This window comes from Passer montanus, unplaced genomic scaffold (assembly GCF_014805655.1).
Source record: "Passer montanus isolate IOZ18808 unplaced genomic scaffold, ASM1480565v1 scaffold2, whole genome shotgun sequence".
NCBI classification, from domain to species: Eukaryota; Metazoa; Chordata; class Aves; order Passeriformes; family Passeridae; genus Passer; species Passer montanus.
The window spans coordinates 17,135,007-17,147,212 of record NW_024366591.1 but is presented as its reverse complement, the minus strand read 5'-3'; the positions used below and the strand labels follow the sequence as shown (position 1 = coordinate 17,147,212).

At 37.4% G+C, this 12,206-nt stretch overlaps 1 protein-coding gene across 6 annotated transcripts in view; it reads right to left on the bottom strand.

The window, feature by feature from the left end:
• ADGRG6 (adhesion G protein-coupled receptor G6) overlaps window positions 1-12,206 on the bottom strand; it is a 111,079-nt gene that overhangs the window by 36,898 nt on the left and 61,975 nt on the right. For all 6 annotated transcript variants that reach the window (XM_039707506.1, XM_039707503.1, XM_039707508.1 and 3 more), the window contains 3 exons: window positions 9,782-9,867; window positions 8,357-8,409; window positions 8,223-8,276 (listed from right to left, as the gene is read on the bottom strand). In XM_039707506.1, coding sequence (XP_039563440.1) covers window positions 8,223-8,276; window positions 8,357-8,409; window positions 9,782-9,867 — 193 coding nt within the window. The remainder of the gene's footprint in view (window positions 1-8,222; window positions 8,277-8,356; window positions 8,410-9,781; window positions 9,868-12,206) is intronic.

Sequence of the window (12,206 nt, the reverse complement as noted above, 5' to 3'; positions counted from 1 at the left end):
CTAAAGCATGGAACATTGGATGTCCGTGGAAGCCAAAATGTGGAAAAAAGAAAAAAGCAAACATGCTTTGAGCTGTCTTCATCTTAGCCTTGCCCTTGGATACCCATCAGCCTGAATAAAGACAGACCTTTGGAGTGTGTGAGCTGTTCCTGGCAGCCTGGGGAGCAGTGGCACTGCCAGCACACATACAGTGAGCAGGGCACACACCCATCAGGGGTGCTTTCACCTGTGACCCCCTGTGCAAGAAAGCAACAGTGAGGTAAAGGGGCTTGTGGGCTACAGGAAGAATAGTAGAAAAAAATCTGTAGGGGTATTGAAGAGGGCCAGTAGGGTTTTCAGGTACTCCTTCCTAGACAGACCAGGACTTCAACTAAGAAAATCTTTCAGAAAGACATCCCCATGATGACAGCTCAGAACTGCACTTTCCAGATGTGTTTAATTTTCTTGACATATTCACTGTTTTACTGGTAACATGTTGCTGGAGAAGAAAGATAAAAATGTGACCACCTGCAGGCTTGGCTTTCTCCTTTCCCAGTGGATGTATTTTAGCAGAGAAATTCCAGCTATCTCAGGCCAGGTCTCTCCTTCCCTGCTCCCAGAGATACTGAGTTCTTCCTAACATTCCTTTGGTCTCTGTGGGGTGTTTAACATGTATATGGCAAATAGCCTCACTAGGGTGGATATGCATTAGCAGGCTTTTTCTGTATACCTCAGATATGTTACAAGCACAAATTTATTACGGCATTTATTTTTAGAAGAAGTATGGAAATTGCCTACGGGATTGCCAATTCCTGCAGCCCTCCAGTACTTCAGCCCCAGAAGTCTCCTGGCATCTAACCATCTTTCCTAAAAGATTCTGGCTTCATTCATCTATTCCCTTTACTTCAGAAGAGGAAAACTTAATATACTGATGCCACTCCCTACCTCAGCACTCTGGCTGCAGAACAGACATTCTGAACAGTCACTGCTACTGCTTAGCTGCCTGTTTCAGGATTCCCAACTAACCAAAATGATATTTAGTATCCATACCTGTGAGGAAGGACAATGTCAACAAAATAAAAGGAATAGTGATAGATGAGGTAGAACTGGTTGCAGTTATACTGAAAAATTACAGAGAGAAGTATTGATTATGAAGCACTGGCAAAAAGAATCCCTTAAACCAATCTGTTGTTTTCTGAGAAACTCTTAAAGCACAAGTCATGTATACTGTATAATAAAAGCCTACTCCATAATATGATGAAAACAATTTCCACAAACTTTTCAGAATGACTCATGCTAGCTTCCCAGACTAAATAAATACCTTTTAACTTGACAGCTGATGCAATATGAAGTTCAGTGCTTCCTTCCACTTTTGTCACACTGAGATCCCAGAAAGAAAACATTATAATGGTGAAGAGCAAATTCTCAATTTGGGAAACAGTAGGCCTGCACTCAAATAAATGGAAACACTGCCATGCTCTACTGGTGTCACTGGATTTGCTACACCCAACTTCAAATCTTTTATTGTGTGACATATAAGACAGATAGATTCTCACAGCAGTAATCAATTACAAAGTCCACATAATCCATAGTAACTTGTACTGCCAGCATTACTGCCATCAATATAATTTAAAAAAAATGGACAGTGGTGTAGGTAAACACAACAGGGATTAGTATGTTTCTCTTTTCTTTGACTGAAATGGTGACAGCTGGAGCAAGCAGGAAAGCTTGGGAAGACCAGTGCCTATCCCACTTTGTCCTGGTCTGTTTAGCTAAGCTGGCTCAGAGCGAGGAATTTACAAAGCTGCATCCTCATCAGAGGCTCAGGAGGCGGTGGTGGAGCCTGTGCTGCCATGGCCCAGACCACAAAGCCAGCTTTCTTCTCCGGCAGCGTGACTCAGAGCTATTCCAGGACAGTGTGCCTACACACGGGCTGTGGTCGCGCTGCTGCGCCCTGCGAGGAGCCCGGAGGAAGGATTAACAAACCACGGGAACCCTGCAGCACACGCTGCTTTGCACCTGGAGAGATGCAGCTGACAATTAGCAATGCACATTTCTCCTTTCTGCTGTACTAGACAGGCTGAACTAATACTGAATTACTGTTGTTGTCAGACTGTTTCACTCATCACTATTCATTTCCTTCAGAGTTAATATAACTTGATTTAAAGAATATAAAGAACTATTTTTAAAGAACCTAAATACTTGCGGAATCTAAATTTCCACTAAAAGTCCTGGGAATTTCAGTGCTGACTACCCTGGCATATTTTAAATAGTTTTCAAATGTCAGCATTAAATTCTTTACTAATCTCACGTTTATGTTGTCTCTGAAGATAAGTGGTGATGGATAGCTATAACTGAAGACTGGCCACACAGGTAGGAAAAGTCCCAGAGTCACTTGTGAAGTTTTAACTACTTCGCATTAACTGGACAGACAAAAGAGAGCTGACTGTTCCATAAGTCACTCAGTGAAGATGCAATACGAAGAGCAGACAAAATGTTAGAAAACTCACAGAGTAAGACAGAAATAAGTTTGAAAGCAGAGGAAAACTAAAAGCATTTCACAGAAGCATCTGAGTTGTGAATAATCTTTTACTTGAGGTGATTTTGACTGCAATACATTAAAGTGTTCAAAACTGAGAGCAAAATATTAAAAAAAAAAGACTTGACATAACAGACACGTTCAAAGAAATGTCAAGGATGAAGAGTTTCCTTTCCCTGGAAAAGGTGATGTTATAGTTAGAGTAAAAAATCTAAGACTTCATGACACAAAGCTAAAAATTGCAGCTACTTTTTGGACTACTAAAAATAAAAGCATCCTAAGCCTTCCTTTTAAGTTAATGACCATTGTAGCAGAAGAATTTTGCAAGCACCCTGGTCACGCCTCATGCCTTGGCTTGTGTCTCTGGGTCTTGCTCCTCATTGCAGATCTGGTGTGGGAATACAATCAGCTACGGCTTTTCAACAGAAAGCACTTATGTGCTAATTTGGTATGAAGTCTATTCATTACTAGAGAATGTTGCAGAGTCAAACCAGAAAGGACTGGAATCCCTCACAGGGAACAGCTGGTCTTTGCTGAAATGAGTTTTTGGTTACACTTGCACTATGTTCTGGAACAACGAAGAAAACCCCCATTCCCTATTCCCAATACACAGCTTGTCTAAAAATGGCATCTAACAATGTCAGATCTTCACTAAATCTAGTAAAAGTCAGTGGAAAGACAAAAGAAGTCATTGGAAGCTGGAAAAGGGCAGGAACCTTCAACAGGAGACTAAGAAAGGATCATCCTTCAGTCACTCAAGAGTAAATCCCAAATTCTAGAATCTGTGATGAAGGCTTTCTTCACAGGTCATGGACACAAGATGCCAGCAGGGCACTATGGAGAAACCTGAGGATTTTCACTTGGTTGTTTTTTGGTTGGTTTTTCAAACAGAAATATTACATATAATATACATGTTATGCAGCATTTAAAAATATTTCTCAGCCCGAGTAAAGGCTGCCCCTTACTACCTTCAGTTACAGTTGTGTGGAAGTTGTGTGGAGTAGAGGTGGGCCAGGTCCAAACCCTTCATACAATCTCACCTGTAGAAGCCCAGAAAACTTTTGAAATATGAACAGACATCACAGATATGTTAATTTATAACAAGAATAGCAAAGTTATTTCATAAAAAATAATTTGAAGTAATCTACAAAGAATGTAAAAAGCCCAATACTTAGGACTAGAAAACCAAAATTATGCTGTTCTAGTGCTGATAACTCTTGTCTAAAACTATTACACAATCTAATTAACATTTTATCCAAGTGCATTACACTTTCCATTAAGCAAAACAACACCCAAGAACACAGCATGCAGGAGCCTGAATATGCCTCACTAACATGGGTGGTAAAACTCCCACAGACTTCAAAAGAGCAGGACTAGGCATGGGTAGCTCTGATTTACTGCTTTCCTCTGTATTTTCATTTCCAAGACAAGGGATTTCTATTTAGATTTAATAGTTTTTACACAGATGGCTACCACTGTGGTTTTTAATTTGGATGAGATGTTTAACAGTACTAACATTAATATAGTTTCCCATAGAAGGAGCAACCCAACACTGGAAATAGTCCAAAATTATGACAATCAAGCAGTGGAAGTTGGAACAAGCATAAACTTACTGTACGTTAAATGGAGAAAAATTCTTAAATTAATTAGGGTCTGAATTCTCAAAATTGCTTGCAAAACAAGAGAAGAAAGGAGAAGCAAGGGAGCTGAACTCTTTATTAAAGACCAATTCCCCTACTGTGAGGCAGCCCTATGTAGTCATCTGACAAAACCTAGGATCAGTACTTTTTTGAGAAAAGCAGCAGCAACAGTCACAGGAAGTTTTGACAAAGTTTCAGAGTCATAAAAGGAAAAGAATTAATGAACGAAACAAACACATTTACAGCTTATCTACAAAATTTGTTCACTTGGATACAATCCACAAATTGGTTTCATTTTCAAAGGCTTGTGCAAAAATAATGGGGACAAAGAACTAGCTGCATCCATAGCTCATGCTGAACTCCTGTCTATTTTGAACAGCTGCCCTTCCATTAAGAGGCAGAAACAGTACAACCAGGGGAAAATTTGAACACTGACATAAAGTCAAATATAGCTTTTATAAGACTCTGTCTATTAAAGTAGTTAATAATCTACCAAAGCATTAGCTTGATACATACTGCTGTCATCCAGAGATGTCACAGTATTAGAGGTGCTGATAGTAGTATGCACTTTTGGACTTGGCACTCTGTCCCTCATCACTGGGTACATAAACGCCTAGCAAGCACGGTGTACTTTGGATTTCTGCAGCTCATACAACACAGCAATGAAAAAGCAACAATCCACTTCAATAATTTTGTTTTGTTTTGCTCTTCTCCAGAATGCAGTAGTTTAAAATATTTTTTTGGAAAACACCTATTTTTAATGTGACAAAAAAAGCCAGCTTCCTACCTCCCACTTCCAGCTACTATTTCTTCTCGGAATCATTCTCTCTAATGATTCTTCCTCTTTCCCATGCAAGAAGACTAGGTGGGGAGAGTAACAGCTCAAGTTCCTTGATGAGGAGGCAGTGTGGTAAATAAGGGTGGAGCAAAGCAAAATGCATAGAACAGGCTTGGGGATGCTGTTTTGTTGGTTTTGGGGTTTTTTTAAACTGCTGTATAAAATACTAATCCAAAAGGAATGCAAAAAGTATGTGATCTGAATTACAAGAATATGAATTCATGTAAAGAGAGGAAAAACCTTCTCAAAGAACAATTTTAAGAATTATTATACTGTCTTGGAAGAAAGAAGGCTATGATCTTGTAGAAAATTCAGAAAAGAGAAATAAGGCTTAGTGAGTTAAGAGTAAAGACTAATATGTTCACTTCTGTAAAAGATAAAGTTAAGGCCATAATACTTCTGTGTTAGATCTTAAATTTTAACTGTGGAGTGAATTTTTCTTTAGATGAACATAAAGGTAAATAGAACAAGAAGTACTTAAAAACTAAGGGAAAGAGTAGAATGTCTAAGACTGCAACAGACTTATCCTCGACTGTCCAAAACGAAGAAATAAGGAAATATTTGGGCAACTTTCCACAGAAATAATTTATAGGAATATTAAATTAATAGTAACTGCATGAAATCACACCGTGAGCAAGTTACATTCAATAATTCAGCCATAACATTACAGTGAATCACCCAGGAAGTCAGGAATTACCATTACTTCCATCAGGTATTTAGAATTTCTACCCTCTAAACTGCTGATCTTCTATACTCTCAAGTGTTACTCTAGCATCTTGTAAGATCTCCTAAGAATTCTATCCAGGAAAAATCCAAAGAATCTTGACAACAATTATCTGAAAGCAGTAGGAAAAAAGGTTTACTTTATGGATCTTCAAAAACCCAACAGATTTCTTCCCCACAAAATTCAGGAACAGACGTGTGAGCCTCAAAGAAGTAAGGAACTGGTGACTAAACCCAGGAACACTGAAGACTACTGGGAAGTTGATCCTTTTTTTGGTTTCAGAAAGGAAGGATGTACAATCATAGATATATACATAGAAGATCTAAAGATGCTTCAAGCAATTTTTTTCAAATGTTTCTTCTGTAAGAGGAAAATGGTGCATGAAAATGTACTCAAGACATGTAAGCTATATGAAAAAAGGCAGAAAATTACGTGTATAAATATTTCTATATATGTGTATGTATGTACACAGTGTGTAAAAAGCATAATTTTTCTTAATCATGTATCATGTAGCTGACTAATTTTTAATTGTCTTTGCTTTATCCCATCTGGATTTCTAGGTTGAGCAGGATCCTGACTTGTCTTTTTTTTTTGTTTGTTTGTTTGTTTTGTTTTGTTTTGTTTTCTTAAGAGAACATTCACAGCATGAGACTCCTGATTATTTGGAGAACATTAAAATTTGGTGTGACATGACCAGCATTTACACTAAATTATTCAGAATGATGAAAAAATGCCATTTGACCTTGACACAAAGTGCACTAGAGTTTCTCATTAGATGAGGCTTTCCTTGAAAAATGGCATATTATGAACATGTAATTCCATTGCCTCTGAAATTACATATAATGAGCAAAAGAAATAGAGATGGGGTTACCTCCCCGTAAGAGTAATACATTATGAGAAGTAATTTAGTGGCATATTCACTGTATGTCAAAAAGGGAAGGGAAGGGAAGGGAAGGGAAGGGAAGGGAAGGTGACACAAAGTGCACTAGAGTTTCTCATTAGATGAGGCTTTCCTTGAAAAATGGCATATTATGAACATGTAATTCCATTGCCTCTGAAATTACATATAATGAGCAAAAGAAATAGAGATGGGGTTACCTCCCCGTAAGAGTAATACATTATGAGAAGTAATTTAGTGGCATATTCACTGTATGTCAAAAAGGGAAGGGAAGGGAAGGGAAGGGAAGGGAAGGGAAGGGAAGGGAAGGGAAATGACTAAAATAGTTTCTACCTCTTCAACCTTTTTTTTTGAGTAGACTAGTGAGAAGAAAAGAAAACAGAAGTCGGGATGGTGGGAAGGTGAGACAAGAAGAAATCAGGTGTACAGCTCAGCTGCTGGACTCATAAAAAGATACAGGAATAAGGATGGGGAAAGCTTTACATTCCTCAGCAGTCTTGGATTGTTGGCAAGACCCAAGGTGTGGTCTCCACTTGAAAGGCCTTGCTGGCGTAACCATATCATTTGGAAGTGTGAAAAAAAATCCTACCCACATCACTACACCCTACTGTAAATGTAGGTCAAGCAGCAAAATAGTCCATTCAGAGACTGGGCTTACAGCGTACCAGTTAAAAGGTTTTGCCAATAAAAGCTGTCTTTCTGCTGCGGCTGTGTGGGAAGGAGATAGTACCTTTCTACAGATCTTTTCATGTCTAGGCAAACTCTTGAAAACTAGAAGCACCACTAACTACTTCCTGATGGTAAATTGGGAATATTGGGCTCTGATATTAAAAGGCCCGACTTTTACTCCCATTATCATGGCAGTTCTTAAGAGTCAGTAGTTAAAATTCTTAACAGGACTTTTTTCTACACTGCAAACAGATACATCCCATACCCACTTATTGCCCCATCCTCAGAAGACTAATTATATTTTGGTTTCCTCTCCTTAATTTGGTCCTGATTCCCTCCCTCTCCAGACATCCCTCAGAAATCAGCTTGCTGCTTTCAAAGAAGCCCATGGAGGCCAGATTTTCAGGGGGTTGACCCGTCTAACTTTCCCTGGCTGCCTTTGAGGTCGTTCCAACTCCAGCGCCTCCAAGCCCAGCAGTAGTCAGGAAATGAGAGCATATGGTAAATAGTTTAACTCACACTCGTTTAGCTTTCAATTCTAGCATGATTTTTCAGTGTTTTCCATCTAGTAAGATCTCTATTAACTCAAGAGTGTCTGGTTCAAAAGAACAAATGCAGACACAGTGCACAGATACCAGTGTACCAAAGCTTGCTGCTAAAGAAAGCTGGGTGTGTTGTACAACTTAAATATCCTGTATCTATTCAGTTTTGTGACAGATGAAACCTGAGTTCTGAACAAATTATCTGTTTGGGTTTAAAGCGCAAAACAAACATGATAACCAGGATTAGGTTTCTAAGAACATTCAGAGAACACTGAGATTGCCAGCAGCCAAATAACAGGCAACAAATCCAAGAATAGACAGTAAAGCCTGTTGTAAAGCCACTTGCAATAACAGATGTTGCCTCTATTGAGAAAATGTCTTTCAAAATATTACCTTTTAATACTTCTTTTTTGTCTTGTTCCCTCTTTTATGGAGGCAGGGTGGATGCTATGAAAGAAACACACACTAATTAGGGTGTATTAATTCTCCAAAGGAATACAGCATAAATATCTTCCTCCTTAATTTACCTGATATTGACAACATACACAGTGTAATTCCAGTTCTGGAAAGTACGGTTCAGCTGAAAAACAGGAAGACATTGATCACATGAATGGCGAGATGTTAATGGGGCTCTTTGTTGCTTAAAGCTGTGTTAGAATTTCACCCTTCTGACCCTTGAGAAATCCCCTTCAGTTTTGCAAAGGAAAGAGAACACTCACTTTTCAGTGAGGTGATTGTTGTACTGGTAGTGAGAGATGTGGCTTTTTTGCGGACAGAAAGAAATCTCTATAAGGTCATGACAGAGTGAATAGGTGAGTGCACAGGATCCTGACCTTTTCCTTCTCTCCCTCTTTTCCACATCTTAAATCCTCAGATATACTTTGAACGGAATAGTTTTACTGAAAAAGCTATTGGCTAAATTTTCACCAGAAAGTCTTCAAACTTAGGATGATCTTCTTTTCAGAACTTTGTGCTCTTTATTCTGAGTGTTCAACAGCTGCTCAGTTTTCCTCCAAGAGATACCTTTGTATACCCTTACACCTTTCTAGTTTCTTTGGCTAAGGCACCTATGTACTTTGCCTGGGTACTGCTGCTAAGGGAACAGCCGTGGCAGGTGTGCATGACTGAAATTCTGTTTTGTAGATTACTATACATATATTCTGGTTTATGGATTCCTTAGATTTTGATAGCTAAAATCTCCAGGTTTTTTAAATGGAAAAAAAAAAAGCAGAATAGTTGTTATATTTCATTATATCATATATTCACATAAGTAGTTGGTATAAAGGTTTTACAAATTGTGTGAGTGGGACTATATGAACTGTCAAAAAGGACAGAGAACATTTTTATTAAGACAAGAACACTTCTAGAGGCAAGAACTTCAAAAATCCCTCACCCAGAGACAAGCTTATGTCTGCTAAAATGGGTTGAAAAACCAGGGACTATTAGAAACCTCAGCAGCTGACCTATGGCAGAAACCTTTGGAAGTAAAGAACATAAGGATAAATTGGAAAAGTTTATTGCTTCACACAAATAAACACTGCCTGGTGTTTCTATGATTTCTGCCATAATGTTGCTTCAAAACCACATTAGCACTTGAGGAGAAAATTTTTGTCCTGTATAGTGATGTTTGAACCCAGACATGTACCTGCTTTTGTGGACAATTCTGATTTCTCCATACTTTTCAAAATCTCACTTACTATCTACATTTCTTAGGAAGCTAGCTAGAATAGTGCAGACATTTCAAATTTTATCCATAGTGCTGAAGAGCCCCAGCTAGACCTGAATTTATTACTGCACAAATAAATAAAAGAAAGATATTTGGAAAACACATGTGAAGAGTTTTTTTTTTTTGTGGGGTTTTTTTTTTAATGTTTTTTTTTTTCCCCCCAGCTGATAACAGTGATGGGACAGATTCATATATTGAATCACACAGGAAAGAAAACTTAACTTACCCATTCTGCAACGACATCATGTACTTTTGACACTGAGTTGGGGTTGGAACTAGAGACAACTATAGATATCCTGTAGAATAGCCCACCTGTCCATTGAAAACAGCATTATAATGTTAGAAACTGAGAAAATTTAGCTTTTTAATAATGAGATTTTATCTTCATGATTCATATAAAAATTGTGCTGAACCTCAAATACAAGGTCACCTCACACTCTTGCTGGCATTTCAACTCTGAAATGAATAAGCCCTGCAGGTTTGGACCCGTTCTCACTAGTCCTGTTGGTTTTGACAAGAATTCCCTCCCCCTCTGTATTTTCAGAGGCACTTGAAATGTGACATGGAAACTCACAGACAACATACATCTAAATAGTATTTTGCATATGTCTCTAATGTGGTGTGTAAAATCAAGATCATGACACTGTCAGGAATTTTAAAAATTATTATAATTAATAAAGTCTGAAAACACAGATAAATTCTCCTCCTAGGCATATTGTTATAATATTGTCATATGTTCCAGAATTGAGCCACTGCAGATTAGAGTTTAAATATTGTGAGAGCAAATAAAGCTCATCAATTAAAAGTAGCAAGGTAACTGAGGACAGAATTAGGTGTGAGAAGGGATATAGATCTCTTGTTTCCAAAGTACAGGCTTGCTCTGAGGCCTGGCAATGGCCAGACAGTAGAAGAACCCATATTAGCTTTACAAAACTGGCAGCTGAACAAACCATCTTTCAGTCACAAAATGTGTAACACTTGGCTTGGTGCAATTTTATATTCAGAAAAGTGTTTTGAAATGGCACTGGGTAAATATAAATTCTCTTTAAGCTCATGAGTGGGTAGGCAGCATTACAAGATTTCACATCTAATAAATAACATCAATTCATTTCATAGTTATGCTCTGTGTTAAAAATCTGTACTTTCCACAGGCCTATTTTTTTTTCATTAAGCTACTAAACATTCTGTAAGCTCTAGCTGGGTGAAAATTCCCAGGATGTGGGGGAGGTTTAAGAACTTCTGGATCAATTCACTTGCATTTATGAGCATTTGTGGCATTGCTTGGGGGGTTTTGGGCTGTTCCCAAGGCTGTGGGTCTTGATCAGAGATACAGGCATTTATATAATCTTATGTAAATCTTACAGAGACACTGCATAGGACAGGGCAGGACATGACAATAATTATACAGAAATCCCTTTCTGTCTCAGATTGGAAATGAACTGCTCTATCTTTTGGGCTCTAAAAGACCTTTTATTCTAAGTGGAGCAAATGTCATAATTTTACAACTTCATAGATAATTACTGTACAAGAGTTTGAAGGAAATGCACCTGGAAAAAAAAGTCTGAAGTCAGTATTTTCCAATTTAAGAGTGCATGCATTAGTTACTCTTCATAAAATGGTTGGAGTATTGTTCTTTCTTTACAATATGGAATTAATTATATGGATATTAAGATTGGTTAAAAAAAAATCCTTTACAATGAACCAGTAAAGATGGTTTACTAGCCACCTTCTTTGGTAAGCTATGATTACATTTTTGATATGAGCAGAATGAAATTTGTTTTGATTTACTGTCCATTTTAACTCTCCTGAGGAGGCACACAAATTTGGTGCATAGTTTAATCTGAAAATGTGCTTTAGTTTGTTATTACTGTGATAGTTTAAGAAAAAAGGATTAAAAATTAAGTCTTTGGAAGTAGAAGTTTTGACTTTGGGCAAATTGAAAACACTTGCAAGACCTAGATGTCCTTTGCATGTATATATCTCTGTATAAACACATATTCAATTTTAAATCTATAATGTACCTTGTATACAGGCCATACAGATACACACATACAGAAAGTGTGCACTGTATACTCAAAAACACATATGTAATCATATATCTAATTATAATCTTACTCAGATAATTATGTATAGGGACAAAATCACCTTAATATAGGAAGACAAAATATTTTTAAAATCATACAAGCTAGGCAATAGCTTCAAGATCTCCACCAGATGGTGACCCAAAGCATGTTTTAATGAGGCAAAAAAAAAAAAGAACAAGAACTAATCTGCATTTTAAAATACTCTCAGGAGACTGTAAAGTAGATAGTAAAAACTAAAACTTATTTATCCCTCTTCAAATTAAACAGTTGAAATCCCACCTCAAAATGCTGAATGAGAGAAAAAAAAAGGAGTATAAAATTGGTGAAAAGTAGCCAAAGAAAATTTGAAAAAAAATGGAAAAAATAGTCTGGAAAACAACGCTCCCTACACCTACCACCAACTACAAAAATATAATGATCAATCAAATGATTGTATTTTTTTAAATTCTCTTAGAAAAGTTATTGAAACACTTAGTTTTGAAAAACCTTCTGTTTTTGAAAGTGAAATCCTCAAAAACATGTCAGTAAAAAACATTCATATACTCCCAGACAATAAATTGTCATTAA